This window comes from Neovison vison, chromosome 3, assembly GCF_020171115.1.
Source record: "Neovison vison isolate M4711 chromosome 3, ASM_NN_V1, whole genome shotgun sequence".
Lineage (NCBI taxonomy): Eukaryota > Metazoa > Chordata > Mammalia > Carnivora > Mustelidae > Neogale > Neogale vison.
In genome coordinates this window covers 234,079,376-234,098,453 of record NC_058093.1, presented here as the reverse complement: position 1 = coordinate 234,098,453, position 19,078 = coordinate 234,079,376, and the positions used below count along the sequence as shown (strand labels likewise).

Here is a 19,078-nt window from a genome sequence, read left to right as displayed (position 1 = left end):
GACTTTGGTGCCCCTGCTGCTCCTTCTTTATTCAGCATTGTCAGTGATGCTGTTTTCTCAGCGTCTTGGGTAGATGGGAAAGTGATCTTAAACAGCATCTGGTTGGAAAAAGGGATAGTACTTCCGATGTTCAGCTTCAATTTATGTTTGTTTTCTTAAGTGAGAAATGTTTGTCGTAGTAAAGATTATTTTTTTCCAGCATATTTTTATACCTTTTAAACATTTGTGCCTTTTTTCTGTAGATGTTCATTCTGGACAAAGTTGAAGGTGATAGCTGTTCCCTTAATGAGTTTACCATTACTGGATCAACTTATGCACCTATTGGAGAAGTGTGAGTAAACCTGCTTTATCATCTAAAGACCCATTGTGGCAGTTTGGGACTTGGATAGAATTGCAGTATATCTAAAAAGCTTTTTGAATGTGGCTCATACTAGTTACAGGAGTCATGATTTTTTTTTAATATAATGCATTCTTTGAAAGAGAAAACACAGGTTACTGTGTCAGACTTTTTTTCATCTTTATTTGGCTCCTTGGAGCCCAATTTTTCGAGTGGGATTTCTGTTTGTTCTGTATTGATACCTGTGGTGGAAGAATTTCATTAACTAAGAACTTCTGGTCTTTACTGATTGGTTCTTGATGTCAATCAAAGATGCATTCTTTTATTATCTCCAGCATCAGATCTCTAAGAGCCATTACTCAGATTCTTTAGAATACTTGCCAGGCTCTTGTCCACAAAATTGTATAATTAAGTAAAAATCAATAGAGATGACCACACTACACTCTAAAAGTATTTTCTTTTGATAGGCATAAAGATGATAAACCAGTTAAATGTCATCAATATGATGGTCTTGTGGAATTGGCAACAATTTGTGCTCTTTGTAATGATTCTGCGTTGGATTACAATGAGGTAAGGCTTCTCATAAATGAGAAAGTAGACCTGGCTGTTCTGGTTCGAGGGTGGGGTGGGTGGAATGAAAATCCAGCCTTCCTTCCTCCCTTTGGAAAGTAAGGGCTCCTGATTTTATTTCCTCTTTCCATTTTATCCAAGTCAGCGTGACCTAGCCAAAGAAAGCGGAAAGCCTTTCCTATGTCCCCTGACTGAGCATTGCATTCGCTTCGCTAAGAGTCACAGTGTATGTGGCGCGCGCTTCTGCTGTGGCGCAGCTGCTATACATGAGGAAAACCTCGAACGAACAGGGCATGTTTTCTTCACAGTATAGGGTATTGATTTCTTTTCTTTTTTCTTTCTTTTTTTTTTTTTTTTTTTTTAAGATGGGTGTTACATCCTTGACAAGCTGAGGGTTAGAGGGTTGTTTTGATGGTGATGATGATGATACAAAATTTAACCAACAAGAATCCTTTTTTCCCTTTTTACTTATATAGTAATCGCTGGTTTCTGTCTAAAATTAGACAAGCCAGTCCCCAACAGAAACCCCACATGAACTCTGTAGAATGATAACACACAGTGACACATGCTTTTTGCAGGCTCTGTTTGAATTAATACTGTGACTAGTGGGTTCTCATAGTTAAAGGAAATAAAAAGCCTAGTTGTTAGAATAAGATAACATATTTTGAGTATATTTTTAATTATCTGCGTCATATGCTCCAGAGTCGATAAAAACAGCCCCTAAAAGAATGACGTGAAGAAGTTGTCCTCCAATAGAAAGTCTTCATTAATGAAAAGCTTATTTACTACTTTTGTACTTTCTGTGCTTTTAACCAATACAGGCAAAGGGTGTGTATGAAAAAGTTGGAGAAGCTACAGAGACTGCTCTCACTTGCCTAGTAGAGAAGATGAATGTATTTGATACCGAATTGAAGGGTCTTTCTAAAATAGAGCGAGCAAATGCCTGCAACTCGGTCAGTATTGTAGCTCGGTGTGTTGTCAGTGCTGCCCTTTGCTCCCCGCTCACAGACAGCTAAGATACATGTACCTTATCTCCCCTGACTTGCGGCATCTCCTTCCCCACATTTGCTCTCAGGTCAAATGATCAGCTATCTGACCAAGAATGTAGGTATCGCTAGATATTTTCCATACACAGTCATCGTGCCCCCAAGGTCTGTCTTCTCTGAGCCTCTGGCACTCGCTCCAGCGTGCCCCAGCCCCACCCCCTCTCCTGCGTTATCACTTTTCCGCCTAGTCTCCACCGATCTTTATCAGCATAGGACAAATAGTAGTATGGTTTTTATCTTAAAACTTTTTTTGGACTTTATTTCCCCCATTAGCACCCAGCTTCTTTTCTCTTCTAGTAAAATTTCTCAAAGCAGCCATTTTTTTTTGTATTCTTTTGTTTCACTTTTTCTGTTTCCTCCAATCCGCTCCATTCAAGCTCTGTAAGCATTTTGGTGAGCACACCAAACCTCCCGCTGTGAAAGGGGCTTTAAGACTATCCAGTCCAGCCTGGCACTTACAGGCAGGGAGACTGAGGCCTTCAGTGACTCCGCGTGATCTTACAGGGTGAGGCAGAACTGGGTTCCTGCTCCCGCACCCCTTCTTTCCTCATTTTGTCTCCTTTATTTGCATTATTTGAGGAAGCAAAACTTAGGCTAGAGTTAAGGATCCAGATCTCTGCTGTAGTGAACTTATTCACACCTCACAGCCAGCAGTCTCCTAGCGTGAGGGTCTTGGGCAGGTCCTGTGGCATCCTGGCCTGACATACGTGACTTCCACAGGACGGGAGAAGTCGAGGCCCCCTGTCTCCATTAGAGAGCTCACTCCCTGACTGGTGGTAAGGGTAGGGGGTGGTGCTGGTCCCTGGAAAGCCACATTGCCTGACAGCTGTATTATTAGTTGGTGTGACTAAGTACAACATAAAGACTTAGCTTCATAGAAACTGAGGGTTAGAATTGTTTGATTCTAGACCTAGAACTACTCAATGAAGGGAAACAAGTAGTATCATAGAGCTTTAAAGGTGGTATGTTAGGGGCGCCTGGGTGGTTCAGTGGGTTGAAGCCTCTGCCTTCAGCTCAGGTCATGATCCCAGAGTCCTGGGATCGAGCCCCGCATCGGGCTCTCTGCTCGGCAGGGAGCCTGCTTCCTTTCCCCTCTCTCTGTCTGCCTCTCTGCCTGCTTGTGATCTCTGTCTGTTAAATAAATAATTAAAAAAAAAATTAAAAAAAAAAAGTGGTATGTTAACTGTTATGACCACAAAAAAGGGCACAGCCATCTGTTCTCTTGTCTGCAAACTAAGCACTTTCTTGCTTCATGGCTGCCTTTGCCTCATATTTTTGGTCTGCAGCTGAGCGGGGCAGGGAGAGGGTGTCAGAAATGACTATCATGGGTAACTTAACTGAAAATTCCCACATCCAAATTCATGCTGATCCCCAGCCCCCAGAAAGGAGGAACCTGTTGTAGGTCCGAGGTAAAGTTGGGCAGGATCGAGCTTTTTAATACCTAGTGGACCATTTGGGAATAACTACCACTCTAGACCATTCTAATGCTGAAAGAAATGGCTTTGTTCACGCATTCACCCCCACCCCATATATCTGGTGCCTGGGTCCACACCTTAGTCAGAATCACTACATATTCCATCAATCTTCCCCTTGAGCATTTGATACAAATGCTTGATGGAAACTAAACACGTAAGAGATCCATACGCGTCTGGTAATGCAGAATTCACTGATGGTCTTTTTTCGGCTTGTGGCAGCCGGCTGAGAGGGTGGCTGTCAGTCCACTCATCACTGCCCACACTGGATGCTTGAGGTCCTTGGGGATTTCTGTAATTCTCATTAGCTCTGTGTCTGAGTGGGGGCTAGGGGAGAATCAGGGTAATTCAAATCAAGACGGAAAACCATAAGATTATTATGTGGATGCAGAAAAGGCATCTGATAAAATTTCTGTTCATGATAAAAACTCAGCAAACTTCACCTTCAAGTTGATGGTACATTTACACAGAGCCTGTAGTAATGTCATACTCAGTAGCAACAGAAGTTTTACCTTCCATGTTTCTATTCAGTATTCTGCTGGCAGCCCCCGTCTGTGCAATAAGGCAAGAAAAAGCAGAAGTAGAAAAAGACACAGTAGGGGTGCCTGGGTGGCTCAGTGGGTTAAAGCCTCTGCCTTCGGCTCAGGTCATGATCCCGGGGTCCTGGGATCGAGCCCTGCATCAGGCTCTCTGCTCAGCGGGGAGCCTTCTTCCTCCTCTCTCTTTGCCTGCCTCTCTGCCTACTTGTGATCTCTGTCTGTCAAATAAATCTTAAAAAAAAAAAAAAAAAGGACACCATATATGTTGTAGGTAATTTGATTGTACACACGATCCAGATCCACAGCGTCTAAGTCTGCAGGGTACTTTTCAGTCCTCATTTACCCAAGCTGTCTGTCTCTCCCTTCTTGAAACATTCCTTCACTTGTTCTCTTTGCTCCTGCCCTCTGCCGACTCCCTTGGTTGGATCTTCCACCTCCTGCCAGCGGTAGGGAGGCCCCAGGGCCCAGTCCTCGCCCTCTCCTGTCTGCAGTTACTCCCGTGAGGTCTCCCAGTCACCGTGCTGGTGTGTAATACGTGGCCGCTGGCACCTGAAACTCCTCAGGTGCTTAGTGGCCACACTGGACAGCCACATGAGCAGCTCTGCCAGAACATTCCCACCACAGCAGGGACTCCTGTGAGGCAGCAGTGCTCTGGACCACCTATTTCTGCCCACAGTCGCCATCATTTCTTGGGTTATTTGTACAAAGCGGTGCTCCTTGTCCCCTTCAGCTCATTCTGACGCAGCTGCCAGACCTTAAAACCCTCCCTTGTCTTCCATTTTCACTTGTTACAGATGCCTTAAGGTGATTTTTAACATCCGACAATCTGTTTCTCACCTCTTAGTCTTGCAAGATTTTCCAGCTGCTTGTCCTGGAGGCCCCTTGAACAGGCCGGGTCCTACCAGCCTGCGTTCCACACTCCGGGTTCTCACATTTTTACTCATAATGCCTTCTGGCTGTTTTATGTAAAGTTGTGATCTGAACATACATACATATTTTCCACCCGCCCCCCTGCCTTAAATTTTTTTTCTCCATAGCACTTTATGTTTACATTCCAGTGTGTCTTTCCCAAACTAGAGAGCAAGTTTAAGCTTCATGAGGGGGAGAACTTACTTGTTTTGTTTATTGTCATAAACCCCCAGTGCCTGTCACATAATAGGCGCTTAGTGAATATTTGTTGAATAAGTGAAAAATATACAGAAATTGCCATCCAGTAATATTCCATGGGTGTTCTCCTATAGGTCATCAAGCAGTTGATGAAAAAGGAATTTACTCTGGAGTTTTCACGTGATAGAAAATCGATGTCAGTTTATTGTACGCCAAACAAACCGAGCCGGACATCGATGAGCAAAATGTTTGTGAAGGCAAGTGTGGCAGACTGCAATTGAGATGTTCTTACCAGGATTAGCGTCCTGGGTGAGCCCAGTAAATACAGTTGTTGACTTCAATCTGTAACATTTCCAGGGTGCCCCCGAAGGTGTCATTGACAGGTGCACCCACATTCGAGTTGGCAGTACTAAAGTTCCTATGACCCCGGGAGTCAAACAGAAGATCATGTCTGTCATTCGGGAATGGGGTAGTGGCAGCGACACACTGCGGTGCCTGGCTCTGGCCACTCACGACAACCCACTGAGAAGAGAAGAAATGAACCTTGAGGACTCTGCCAACTTTATTAAATACGAGGTTAGCTAACGAAAAGTTTCTTCCCCCACACCCTGCACATTCATTGTGTTCAAACAGTACTCCTTCAGTGAAAGGTCAAATGAGTCTTGCTTTTGCCAAGAAAGGGGTGTGGTTATTTGTTTTTCTGCAGCCATACGCGTCGCCATTCCGATCTAGCTTGCTGCTTCCAACCTGTGTAGTTAACAGTTGAATTCAAGTCTGTTACTTTCAAGATAGAATAATTAAGACTTGAGCTAAAAAACTTGTAGAGCCTATTTTGCAAATCCTCTGTAAATTAAGATGTTTTTAAAATTGGGAATTTTTCTAAACATTCATGAGTTACTAAAGGTCTAAATACCAAGTTGGGAGATTCCTTCCACTTGTCTGTTCATAGAATTTTTTCTCATCAGGTATGTGACTTCCTGAAGCGCCGCCTGAAAGGAATAAGGAGTAACTTGGGTATTGGGGGCCCCTAGAGTGGCCTGTATCAAAATGCTCTTATTCCTTGGTGTGTTTTTCATGAAAGTTAAAGGATGATTTAGTTACAAGAACGTAGTACTGTTTTTCATCCTTTCCAGTTAATTGGAACTAATATTGTTCCTCATTAGATTTCTATCTCTGTGAATATTAATCTTAGGTACGAGCCACAGTTAAAGGATTTATTATAGGAAAATGCAGAGACCTTTGCTCTTAATGTATGACTGGCCCTTGTTCTACACCAGAGGAGAAACTAGAATCTCCCGTTTGAACGTAAGGTGATTCTTTTGCTGTAGACCAATCTGACTTTCGTTGGCTGCGTGGGCATGCTGGACCCTCCAAGAATTGAAGTGGCCTCTTCCGTGAAGCTGTGCCGGCAAGCAGGCATCCGGGTCATCATGATCACGGGGGACAACAAGGGCACTGCAGTGGCCATCTGTCGGCGCATTGGCATCTTTGGGCAGGACGAGGATGTGACGTCAAAGGCTTTTACGGGTCGGGAGTTTGATGAGCTCAGTCCTTCAGCCCAGAGAGATGCCTGTTTGAATGCTCGCTGTTTCGCTCGAGTCGAACCTTCCCACAAGTCAAAAATTGTAGAATTTCTTCAGTCTTTTGATGAGATTACAGCTATGGTGAGTACCTTTGGACTCACACTACGCAGACACAGCAGATTGTAATTTGACTTAACTTTTTAGTAACAAATCCCAGATTTAGAATATCTTGGATTTTTGTCAGGATCAGGCTGTTTCTGTAGAGTTCTGTTGACCCATAGTTGGCATGCTGTATGTTACCTGAGGGAAGATTCTGGAGTAGTTTAGGAAGTAGAAGTATGCCTTCTCAATCAGTTGTGGGGAAATATTTGGTGACATCTAGTCTTTATCTTGGTTAAAGTGTACATATTTCTTTGTGTTTTAAGATTTTATTGATTTGAGGGGCACCTGGGTGGCTCAGCGGGTTAAGCCTCTGCCTTCGGCTCAGTGATCTCAGGGTCCTGGGATCCAGCCCCACATCAGGCTCTGCTCAGTGGGGAGTCTGCTTTCTTCTCTCTCTCTCTGCCTGCCTCTCTGCCTGCTTGTGATCTGTCAAATAAATAAATAAAATCTTTTTTTTTTTTAAATAAATATTTTTATTGATTTGAGAGTGAGTGAGTGAGAATGAACCAGAGGGAGAGGGAGAAGCCCACTCCCCACTGAGCAGGGAGCCCGATGCAGGACTTGATCCCAGAACCCTGGGATCATGACCCAAAGAGAAGGCAGACATTTAACAACTGAGCCACTGTAGCACCTCAAAAGGATACATGTTTCTATCTCAAGTTTTCTAAAAAGTGATTCAGGGTATAACTCTTCGGTGTTCCATAACCCTACCTGAGGTTAGATGTACTGGTCAGGCATTAAGAGCTGCCCGTGTGCGAGGCATTTCCAGTATTCTTACCTACTGTGACTCTGCACCCAGACACATTCACCTTGTGTAATATTTGCTTTCTGTTGATTATCTGTAAAACTTGAAGAAAAGAATGTGTTACGTGAAAGCAGATATTACAGGTGTCCTCCCTTTCCCCTTCCTTCCTCTCCTCCTCCTAGAGGGAACCGCTGTTGTGAATTCAGTGTTGGGTGTTCAGGAAAAGTTTAAAAAACACGCATGGGGATGATGGCTGTGTGTCTGCAGACAGTATTCAGTCCTGCAGGACCGTGACCGTGGCCTCTGTGAACGGCGTGTTACGGTCTCCCTCCTTCTGCGTTCTGCAGCTGTTCTACTTGAGATTTCTCTGTGTGGATACAAGTGCTGCGTCTCAACTGCCACGTGGGCGGTTTCGGGTTTGGTTTGCTTAAAAAATAATATAATGAATTTTGAGGCCCTTTTTGTTCCACTTCCCTCTGAAGTCTCTTCAGCTCATGTGGCAATTTTACATTTCCCAGATGTAGTGTGTTTTGTGATGCCACCTTGTAAAAATGAGAATTCTTTGTCTGTGCCCAGAGGGCCACGGCTCCTGTCCTTGTCCTCACTTCAGGGTGGCCGAACCTTTCTTTGTCGGGGATGTGTGTGATGTGGTGGCCGAAGTGCATAAACCAGAGGTCACATTCCCTTTCAGACTGGGGACGGCGTGAATGATGCTCCCGCCCTGAAGAAATCGGAGATCGGCATTGCCATGGGCTCTGGCACGGCGGTGGCTAAAACAGCCTCAGAGATGGTGCTGGCCGACGACAACTTCTCCACCATCGTGGCTGCGGTGGAGGAGGGGCGCGCCATCTACAACAACATGAAGCAGTTCATCCGCTATCTCATCTCCTCGAATGTGGGGGAAGTGGTCTGGTGGGTCCCCGTGAGCGATCACTTGTAGTCCTTTGAGGTCGGGGCGTGGGATGACCAGTTTTCCAGATCTGTTGTTCGTAGGGCTGCAGCTTTGTGCGGGAGTCGGGGGAGAGGGCCAGGCGGGAGGAGGAAGGTAGAGGTTCTTCCAGCCCAAGGGAGGGCTGGCCTGTGGCTGCCCTTGTGTGTAAAGGATGCCCTTGAACGTAGAAATGAGTTTTACTGGGTAAAGTAACGTAAAATTTTTGGCCTTCTAAAATTGTGCTTGAACTCAAAATAAGGTATAACCCATGTTCTGTGGTGGCCCAAAAGTAATTTCGAGCAGTCATTGTTAACTGTCCATTGATTTTATGGAGGAGAAGAGGGCGCTCGTGCTGTGTAAGTCGTGGCTGAAATAATTTGGGGTCTTTCTCTTTCTTCCGGTGGAAACAGTATCTTCCTGACAGCAGCCCTTGGATTTCCTGAGGCTTTAATTCCTGTCCAACTGCTCTGGGTCAATCTGGTGACAGACGGCCTGCCTGCCACGGCCCTGGGCTTCAACCCTCCCGACCTGGACATCATGAACAAACCACCCCGGAACCCGAAGGAGCCCCTGATCAGCGGATGGCTCTTTTTCCGTTACCTGGCCATTGGCTGTGAGTATAGTTTCTATAGCGTTGACTTTTAAATCACATGTTTATGAGGCAAAATTTTTATCAATTCATTCCTTCAAAGCACATTTCTATCTGTATTAGGGTAACAAAAAATGGAGTTTAATAAACTGTATACCCAGTTACAGGAGAGCTAATCCCTTGTTTTATCTATCTCTGTCATTCCTTGGGCCTTTGTGAAGGAGGTTTTCAGATTTAACCTAAGGGCAGAAGGATGCAGGCGTTTGCCAGGGTCAGGCTTTCCATCCCCGGGCTGTGGAACTCAGCCCTGCTCCCCGAGAGCCGAGAAGGGAGCTGTGCCTTCATCCGCAGCGCCTGGGAAACACACAAGAGCCCCGGCCACGGTCCGGTTCCTCACACTTCTATCTGTGGCCCTGCTGCTTCTGCCTGGCTACCGGTTCTTGTCCTCACTTTAAGAGCTTAGGAAAGTGAGGCCAGAGAGTTAAAATAACTGCCCTGGGGTTCAATAGGAAGGTGGTTTTTTTGTTTTGTTTTGTTTTGTTTTGTTTTTTAGTATGTTCACATGATTTAAAATTGCAGAAGCACACTGTGGCATAAAGTGGGAAGGTTCTCAGCCAGTCAGTTCTCTTTCAATATTGAATTTCTCTTGTGCCCTCCAGAAATACTCTAGCAAACAGATCTGTCCTGTGCATATATTTTCTTAAGTGTTGGTGTGCTGTACACACACGTGTGCTGAAGCCTGTAGTTCTCCCTGTTTTTTGGGAATTGCCATGTCAGTACGCATGTGGCTGTCTTGTCCCTGTCCCCCAGCTGTCTCCCGTTTCCTTGTAACTGCCGGGTTGGAGGGAGTGTGCGCTTGTATCTTCTGGTAGACGCTGCTGCACCGGGACCATCTCCGTGGTGTCCGTGTTCACTACCCCGTTGCTTTGTCATAAACTTGCTCCATTCAGAACCACTTGGTTGGGGGTGTTCGGGGGGGTGGCAAGGTGATCCCAGAATCTGCCTTGGGTTTTGCCATGTTGCTTGCATTCTGCACTAACTGCTCTGGTGGTATTTCCACGAAACGGTTCTGCCAGGCCTTTGATGGAGCAGGTCAGTGGGTAACTGGGAGCATCGGTTTTCCTCCGAGTCCAGGGTGGTGTGACCCGGCGCTGCAGCACAGCGAGGCGCTCTGGAGGCGCGTACCTGCCGCCGGTTTGAGAGGGTCTTGGCTAGCGTAAGGTCCAGCCAATTCCCGTAGGTCCTCTTCCTCACAGACTCTGGAAAAGTTGCTTAGTTTTTCATACCGCGCACACCCCTCTCCTTGCAGAAACCCTCTGTCTGGGTGCTTTGGCTGCTGGGAGTGAGCAGTTGCTAGTGGCTGCACAGGCTCTCCTGCGCCATCGTCATACCCTGTGTCGCCTCTGCTGGGCACTGGCCCATGAGGCAGGGGCTGCAGGTGCCGCCTGTGTCTCTTCCCAGGTTATGTTGGCGCAGCTACCGTGGGTGCCGCCGCGTGGTGGTTCATTGCTGCCGACGGAGGGCCAAGGGTGTCCTTCTACCAGCTGGTATGTGTCTGCCTTTTCTCCTCTCCCTAGCGGCAAAGCGTTACAAGGCTGTCCTTGAGCATTTTGTGGTTTGGGTGCCTACCAAGTAACCTTAACACTCAGATAATTAGCAGTGGCATCTAGGATGATGGGGTGAGATCTTGAGTGGGTCCGTGTCCTGGGCTTCCTGTGGAACGGGGACAAGGACCTTGGAAATGTACTTGACTGATGACAAACTTGATTGGGCATTTGTTGCAGAGCCACTTCCTACAGTGTAAAGATGACAACCCGGACTTTGAAGGAGTGGATTGTGCAATCTTTGAGTCCCCATATCCGATGACAATGGCGCTGTCTGTTCTAGTAACCATAGAGATGTGTAACGCCCTCAACAGGTCAGTGAAACCTCGATAGGCTGGGGCAGGAGCTCCACCAGCCAGTGCACCGGGGAACTGGGTGTCGAGGTTGCTGGAGGATTTGCAGGAAAGCTCCTCCCTCCCAGAAAGAAAGAACAGGCAGCACCGGTTTTAAAAACTTGAGTCGTCATCACCTCCAGGAAGTAGTGGGAGTGCTTAACCACACACTCCTTCTGAGACAGCGGGGGCCAAAAATAGGGCCTTCGGTGCCCCTGTATGCCGGTGCCCCCAGGGAAGTCACTCTTGCCCTGGAGCAGCGAGACAAATGGTATCCTCTAGTTATAAGCCAGTGACAAAAATGGAAATTTTGAAATGGTGTCAGTGGCAAGGGCAATTGAGAGCAGCTTTGAGTCCATTGAAACGGAGTCCGCTGTGCCGAAACCTAGATTTAAAATTGGAAGTTTGTCCTACATCTGAACATTCTTCCTTTAATTTTGTCACAGTAGAAACTTCACTAAGTAGAATTAGGTCAGTGGGCAATGCCGTGTTCGCCACTGCCTTACTGAAGCATGGTTCGGGACAGTCTTGGTCACTCATGAATAGGGCCTTTGCCTTTTAGGCGGGCATATTTCACGTACGTCTCGTTCTGCAGCTTGTCCGAAAACCAGTCCCTGCTGAGGATGCCCCCCTGGGAGAACATCTGGCTCGTGGGTTCCATCTGCCTGTCCATGTCGCTTCACTTCCTCATCCTCTACGTGGAACCTTTGCCAGTAAGCGCTGGTGGGACCAGGACTGAGGCTGGGGCCTCGCTGCCTGTCCTGCGAGGTCTGGGAGCTTGACAGAGCTTTTTTGTGTCTCAGCTTATTTTCCAGATCACACCGCTGAATCTGACCCAGTGGCTGATGGTGCTGAAAATCTCCTTGCCTGTGATTCTGATGGACGAGACGCTCAAGTTTGTGGCCCGCAACTACCTGGAACCTGGTAAAGAGTGTGTGCAGCCTGCCACCAAGTCCTGCTCGCTCTCGGCATGCACCGATGGGATTTCCTGGCCGTTTGTGCTGCTCATAATGCCCCTGGTGGTCTGGGTCTATAGCACAGACACTAACTTTAGTGATATGTTCTGGTCTTGACTGACAGTTTTACATAAAGAAGATGTTTAACTTAATCAATTAATTTTTTTATTGTTTAAAGCAACTGTCTATTTCTGCTGAATTTTCACATGAACATATTGGCTGGTGAAGGAGATTTCATACTCTAGATTTTGTTTTGCTTTTCTGACTCCAGTGGGGCAAGATTTTCCTTTTTTATACACATAATTAAAGTGTCCATTGACATGTACAGAGAACTAACACTATTTTATGCAAATATTTTTTTGTAGATGAAAAAGCATGTACAGTGTTCTGTTTAATACTCATCCTTGTATAAAAAAATAGTTGAGCCAGCAGACATTGTCAGCAAATTAATTGGCAGCAGATTTTAGGAAATGAATGTGTGTGGTTTTTTTTTTTTTTTTTCTTTTTCTAAAACTAAATAGCATGTATTGTGTCTTTTGCATGATCATCTGGATTTAATCTGAGATCACAGTCTAATTTTTATTCATAAGCCAATTTTTCTGCACTGAGCAGAGTACTGCTACCTCAGTCAGTATTTTTTGGTTTGCCACTTCCCTCACTCCCCCGGCCCCCGTCACTCCCACCCCCACTCCTGGCCCCGCTCGGCTGCTTCTCCTGTAGGTTCCGATGGTTCTGTTTACATCAGTCTTAACAAGAGGTATGCCTGTTCTCGCTTGTGCAGAAAACATTGTTCCAGATTCAATCGACTGGGTTCGTGTCCCCCCACGTAGTTTTTAAGGTTATTTATTTAAATGTCTAATGTATTTTATTGTAACAGACATTGTTTTGCCAACATTGCCTATTTCAGTGGCACTTCACAATCTAGTTTAAAAAGGAAAATAAAACATTTTAAATGGACAGAAAAAAAACTGTCTTGTTTTTAACTTTTAAGTGGCTTAGCTTGAACTATAACAAATTGTGTCCAATTTTCTCTTAAGTTCTTAGCTCAGAACTTGAGTTTTATTGTGCCCGAGGGGAAGGAGGATTGTGTTCTGCTGCATAAGTAGCTGTAGGAATGAACACATAGGCACCTGTTGTCACCCATGATACTTTTTTGCAAGTTTCTGCTGGCCTGTTTTAGCCTGGTGTAGAGAACATAAGGGGGAGTGTGTGTGTATGTGTGTGTGTATGTGTGTATGTGTTTTTGTAAAAATCTGTAAATAGCACATGACCAAATGAACATATTGTATAGAACTATTTTTATTTGAATGTGGCACTAACCAACACCATGGTTACTATGATACGTTGCGCATGTTTGAGATCAGTCTTACCAGCCGTGTGTAAGTCATTAACTGTCCTAACTATGGTGTTTTCCTCCAATGCCTTCCAACATCCATCAACTAACGTGAGTATTCCCTGGACCCCTGATGCTTTAGCCTAAAGGTGACTGCCACTGAGTGAGCTAGCTGTGACACTTAACGAAAACGTCCCCTGTGTTGTGTACTGCTGTGCTCTGTGACTGTCTCCGAGAGCAGCAAGAGTGTGGTGCGGGGTACCTGTGCGCACGCGGGGTGGGCGGGTGGACCTGGGGTGTGACGGCTGTGGACTCCGTGCACGGCCTTGGGACGGCGGCTCGGCCAGATGCTGAGGAGGGCCTGGCTCTGCCCGCAACCAACCAGCCTAGTCGTGAGCCAGGGTGAGGGAGGCCTAGGCAGCAGCTCCTTCCCTGGGAGCCCCGGCCTGTTCTTACGAAAGTTCTGGGGCCAGCCCCGAGATGCGATGTAAAGGCTCAGTGTTGGGGGGAAAGTTCATGGGTATTAAGCAAGGTGCCGCCGGCTTCCCGGGTCTGAGTAGAAGGGGCTGGCAGTCCCGGCCTGGCTCACTGAGGTCTCTGAGGAAGGGCGGTTGGTTTGTTTGGCGGAGAATATAGAGGAGGAAGGAGGGTGGGTTTTGCCGATTTGGGCATAAAAAGCAGTTGAGGGATCAAGTGCAAGGAGCACACCGTGGCTGCAAACCAAGACAGGATGTCTGAGCTTGCTGGTGTGCTCGTCCGGGAAGCCAGACTTACCAGACAGCTTTCCCTGCTCTGGTTCCTTGATACAGTGGCATTTGCAGAAGAAGTGGAATGTGGTTTGCTGCTGTCAGAGACACACGCAGCTCCAGATGACCCTGGGCCTGCTCTGGCCTTGTGGTTTCTCAGCTTCAGGCCTGTCCAGCCCATGGAGGTGGTTCAGGCACCCACTTGGCTCAGCCCAGGCTGCTGGGAGCGTCCCCTTGTCAGCTCTGCGTCAGGCTCTGCTGCTGAGAAACACGCCCGCGGGAGCCCCCTTCTCAGCCACAGAGCTGCTGCGGGCACATCCCTGGCCTCGGGCCTCCCACAGTGCGGGGCAGGTGCCCAGACCCAGCCTCACCCAGCCCTGGCGGGAAAGCACAGGTGGCCTCTGCTTTTGCCGCCATCAGGACTAGTCAGGGTAATGTCGTTTTCAGACTCACCAAAACTTGTCCGTGTTCTCCTCGAGAGAAAGGTAGGCCTCGCACGGCTTCTTTGATAGGGCTTGGCCGGGAAGGTGGCGATCTCACGTCCCCAGCTGGGGTCCCACTCCAGCAGCTCGTTCTTGGTCTGCACAGAGCAGGGACCACAGGGCGCAGAGTGAGCTGCACGAGCTCCCAGACAGGCAGGGCCGGTGCCAGCCTCCCCCACGAGCGGCTGCTACCACGTCAACCCTCAGACTGGGTCTCAGCCCCCTGAATGTCCTTGCGGTGGCAGACCTCAGTGGTAGGCGACTACAGGCGTTAGCTCGAGGTCTGTACAGCACCTGCCTGCCGCCGGAGCAGTGCGCAGCACCCTGAGCTAAGGCTGCCACATCGTCTGTTGCCTTTTTAACGTAATCACCAATTTTGTCAAAAACCACCGCGCAGCTAACAGTGACGGTAATCCCCATCCTTCTTCAGAGAGGGAGTAAGGACCGCGGCAACCCTTCTAGAACCAGGCAGGACTAGCCCCCTGGGAGGAAGGGTAGGGACCAGGAGGAGCCAGAGGCTTCGCACTCTGCCACGCTGCTCACCTCTGCTTCACCTTCCTTACCATCTGCACGGCTAACCGAGAACCTCCCCTCCTCTTGCCCATCTCCCTTCCGTTACATCTGAAGCGATTCCGTGTCTGCCTGTGGGGTTCTTCTGTGAGCCAGGGTGGCCTTTGCTCTTTAGCTGGACGACAGGGGTCCGTGTTGCCAAGCCAGTGCTTCTAGCTGCTACCCTACGTAGGCAGCGCCTCAGGGACAGTTAATCAGAGATGCTGGTCTTGAAATCTTAAAAGGTCAAACTGAATACTCCTTCTCGCTATTCCTTGTCACTATTAATCTTAAATAGTTATTCTAACATTTCTTTCCCATATATCATAAAGCTGATTTCCTCTCTCTTTCCTTTTCAGCAATACTGGAGTAACCGCTTCCTAAACCATTTTGCAGAAATATAAGGGTGTTCGGTTGCGTGCATGTGCGTTTTTAGCAACACATCTACCAGCCCTCTGCATGATTGATGTTGGGGGGAAAAAAAAAGTAGAAAAAGTCCCCAACTCATTGTGTGTTATGTGGAGGAAACGTATTACCAACGGGGTTTAGCTTTTAAATCAAAACAGTAATTACAAATGTACAATTTAGCTTAATGAATCAGAAAGCCTCTCCAGAGAACTTTGGTTTCTTTGCTGCAAGAAGAATGAGGTTCTGAAACCTTATCTGAGAACTTAGAAGCCATCAGCCAAGTCTCCATGTTTCTCTGTGCAAAATGTCAGTTTATATAAATGTACCATACTCGGTTGTAATGCATGCCTTCAGTTGTAAGTAGCCAGATTTCTCTGTGGTGTCATTTAAACCTGCTACTTTTTAATTGGCCCTGTACAGTTTGCTTATTTATAAATCTATTGAAAACACTACAGGTGTTGAAAGGTTAGAATGTAGGCCTCTAGTTCATAACTTGTTACTTTTTTTTGAGTGTGCAAACAGCTATTTTGCACTGTATTAAATGTAACTTATTTAATGAAATCAGAAACCGTAGACAGATGTTGGTGCAATGCTACTCTTGTGATGCATTTATCTTCATAAAATGCTAACCGTCAATTTATCACAAAGCATGTTTGACTTTAGACTGTAAATAGAGATCAATTGTCTGTTTCTGTGCTGGTAACAAGCATTGCACAGACATGGTTTCGGGTAAATAAATCTATTCTATGATAAGTTCACAGTGTGGTGCTGACTGTTCTCCGGCGGGAGAGGGTGAGGGGCATTGAGGGCCTCCAGCCCCGCACCCCAAAGGGTTTTTACCTTCCGGTGGGGGAAGGTCTCAGACTTGACTTTCCGGGGAGGAGATGTGCTCGTATGTCACACAGCTCAGGTGTGGGGCAAACGGCATGTCTTGTCATCGGGTTTGCAGAGAGATGTTTTTTAAAAGTTGTCAGCAGCTTGGAGATGGTGCCAGTGGAGAGAGGCTTCTCATGCTGTTCAGATGGAAAAGGTGAAATCCCGCACTCCTGCTGGGAGCGGATAAGCTGCAGCGGCTGCAGCAGCGGATTCATCCGCTTGAGGGTTATTTCGTGCCACTCTAGCAGGCATGGGTTTGAGCTGGGGCATTTCTCTACTTTCCAAATAACCTAAAATGATTCTTTTATCATTAAAAAAGGCAGTGAGGTAAGGATAAACCTAATAAAAAGCACAAATCCTAGCAACTACAGAGAAGGAAGAAATATTTGATAAAATTTTGATAAACTAACATCCATTCTTGACGTAAGGAAAAAGTCAGTTTCCATAATTCCCATTTCATAACCTACTGAAAACGGAACGAGCAGTCCCGACGCAGCCAGAATCCCACTCACCCTTGTGCCTGCTACTCGACCCTCCGGCCGTCTCCGCGCCCAGGCAGCCGGGGGGACGACGCCCTCAAGAGAACAGAAAGCCCCGAGAGTCTCACTAGGTCCGTGGTAAGATCCTGTTCTTAGGGAAGTTTAATAATTCGGAGAGAACTGACATCGTGGTGATACGTAATCCATATATTAATGATAAATGAAGATAGCAGCACACGTTTTAGTCAAATATGAGAAAAGCTGGTGTGTGAGAGAGTGTGAGGAAGCTGGTAGTTGAGCTCAGTAGGTCGGAGCTGGGGCATTTGCTCAGTTGTTGGTCATCTTGAGAAAACAGCTGAATCCCCCTTCTGCCCAGTCAATTGTAAATGAATCAAAAAATTTGAAAAATGAAACAAAGCCGCCAAAAGGAAAATGGCTAAATGACCCAGGCAAAAGAAAACGAGAATGGCTTATAAATGAGAGACGTACAGCCCCACAGGCCAAATCCCAGTGAGACTGCGTTGGTGCCCATCAGCTGACGAATGGGCCCTGTGCCACCAAGGAGGCAGGGAACCGCCGTCTCCGCTACACCGCACACAAGCACGGACCTCCCCACACCGCCTGGCGGGCCCGCTCCTGCCCATCTTCGAGGAGCCCTCACCGGTGCTGGAGGAGTCCCGCCGGCACGTTTATTAAAGCATTGGAACAAACCGAAGGGACCAACAGCAGGGAAACAAGTACATGGCCTCTGAGACAGGTTTAGATGACTCACCAGCGATGAAAATGCGGGAACTGAACTGCAGAGATCAACAGAAATCTCCGTGCACCGCGGAAACCAAGTGTGGTATACACAAAGTTCCAAAATCTGCAAAAAACCCCAAACACTTAAGTGTTACATATGTGGGTGTTCATTATGCCTGTCTGCATGTCTGGGTTTTTGTTGTTTTTTTTTTTTTTAAGAAAACCATAGGGGCGCCTGGGTGGCTCAGTCATTAAGCCTCTGCCTCTGGCTTAGGTCATGATCCCAGGGTCTTGGGATCGAGCCCCCCATCGAGCTCCTGCTCCCTGGGAAGCCTGCTTCTCCCTCTTCCACTCCCCCTGCTTATGTTCCCTTTCTCACTGTGTCTCTCTCTGTAATAAATAAATAAAATCTTTTTAAAAAAAAAAAAAAAGAGAGAAGAAAAGAAAACCACAAAAGTCCTAGGAGAGAACATGGAAGATGACCAGCTTTTCCAAACAGGACACACAATCCCAGGAGAAAAGGGGATAAATTGATTACATAAAAAGGTTAAAATCGGGGCGCCTGGGTGGCTCAGTGGGTTAAGCCGCTGCCTTCGGCTCAGGTCATGATCTCAGGGTCCTGGAATCGAGTCCCGCATCGGGCTCTCTGCTCAGCAGGGAGCCTGCTTCCTCCTCTCTCTCTCTGCCTGCCTCTGCCTACTTGTGATCTCTCTCTGTCAAATAAATAAAATCTTTAAAAAAAAAATAATAAAAATAAAAAATAAAATAAAAAAAAAAGGTTAAAATCTGGAACAATACTAACTGAGTTAGGAAAATAGATCTGCTGTGCCTGTGACAAAGAGTGAATTCCCTTCACGTGATCGGCAGAAGTCAGAGGTTGACGGATGCTGAGCTCTGCCTTGCGGCTGGCGTCAGAAAAACCGTATTCATGCTGATGGGCAGCAGAGCAACTGGCCCAGCCTTTGGAGAGCAACTTGACACGTCACGGAGGTTTTTAAACATCCACGCCCCTTGGTCAAGCACTTCACTTGAGTGAAATCCTCCCACATGTTCACAAAAGCAACAAAATCCTGTAGTAAAAAATCGGAAATAGTCCAGATGCCCATCAAGAGGCGAGGCAAGTGTTGAATAAACTAAGAACATGGATGCAGTCATCAAAACACAAGGTAGATCTGTGCAGACCAGCAAGGAATGACCGCCAATCGGTGATGTCTGCCAGTGAAATAATTCAAGTGCAGAACAGCTTACATGCTATTCTATCGTTCATTTTTGGAAGATTTTATTTTTTTTTATTTGACAGAGATCACAAGCAGGCAGAGAGGCAGGCAGAGGGAGAGGGGGAAGCAGGCTCCCCGCTGAGCAGAGAGCCCAATGCGGGGCTCGATCCTGGGACCCTGAGATCATGACCTGAGCCAAAGGCAGAGGCTTAACCCACTGAGCCACCCAGGCGCCCCACTATCGTTCATTTTTTAAAAACAGGAGGAAATTAACAGTTTCCAGGAATGATGGTTACTGAGAGGAACTGATAATACTGTGATACAGATGGCGGGT

General features: G+C 46.9%; 1 protein-coding gene across 2 annotated transcripts in view; it reads left to right on the top strand.

Annotated features, from left to right (window-relative positions):
• The window catches only part of ATP2A2 (ATPase sarcoplasmic/endoplasmic reticulum Ca2+ transporting 2), a 60,512-nt gene extending 44,323 nt beyond the window's left edge, over positions 1-16,189 (top strand). Inside the window, exons 9-21 of one of the 2 annotated variants that reach the window (XR_006383971.1) lie at positions 243-331; positions 805-907; positions 1,729-1,860; positions 5,206-5,328; positions 5,429-5,647; positions 6,400-6,735; positions 8,193-8,413; positions 8,843-9,045; positions 10,483-10,568; positions 10,806-10,939; positions 11,553-11,670; positions 11,761-13,357; positions 15,383-16,189. Coding sequence is in view for 1 of the 2 variants with exons in the window: in XM_044244298.1 (XP_044100233.1) it covers positions 243-331; positions 805-907; positions 1,729-1,860; positions 5,206-5,328; positions 5,429-5,647; positions 6,400-6,735; positions 8,193-8,413; positions 8,843-9,045; positions 10,483-10,568; positions 10,806-10,939; positions 11,553-11,670; positions 11,761-12,030 (2,034 nt within the window). In the remaining variant the exon portion in view is untranslated. Of the gene's footprint in view, positions 1-242; positions 332-804; positions 908-1,728; positions 1,861-5,205; positions 5,329-5,428; positions 5,648-6,399; positions 6,736-8,192; positions 8,414-8,842; positions 9,046-10,482; positions 10,569-10,805; positions 10,940-11,552; positions 11,671-11,760 lie in introns of both variants that reach the window. The other variant, XM_044244298.1, reaches the window with a different exon arrangement.
• Positions 16,190-19,078: the final 2,889 nt, after the last annotated feature.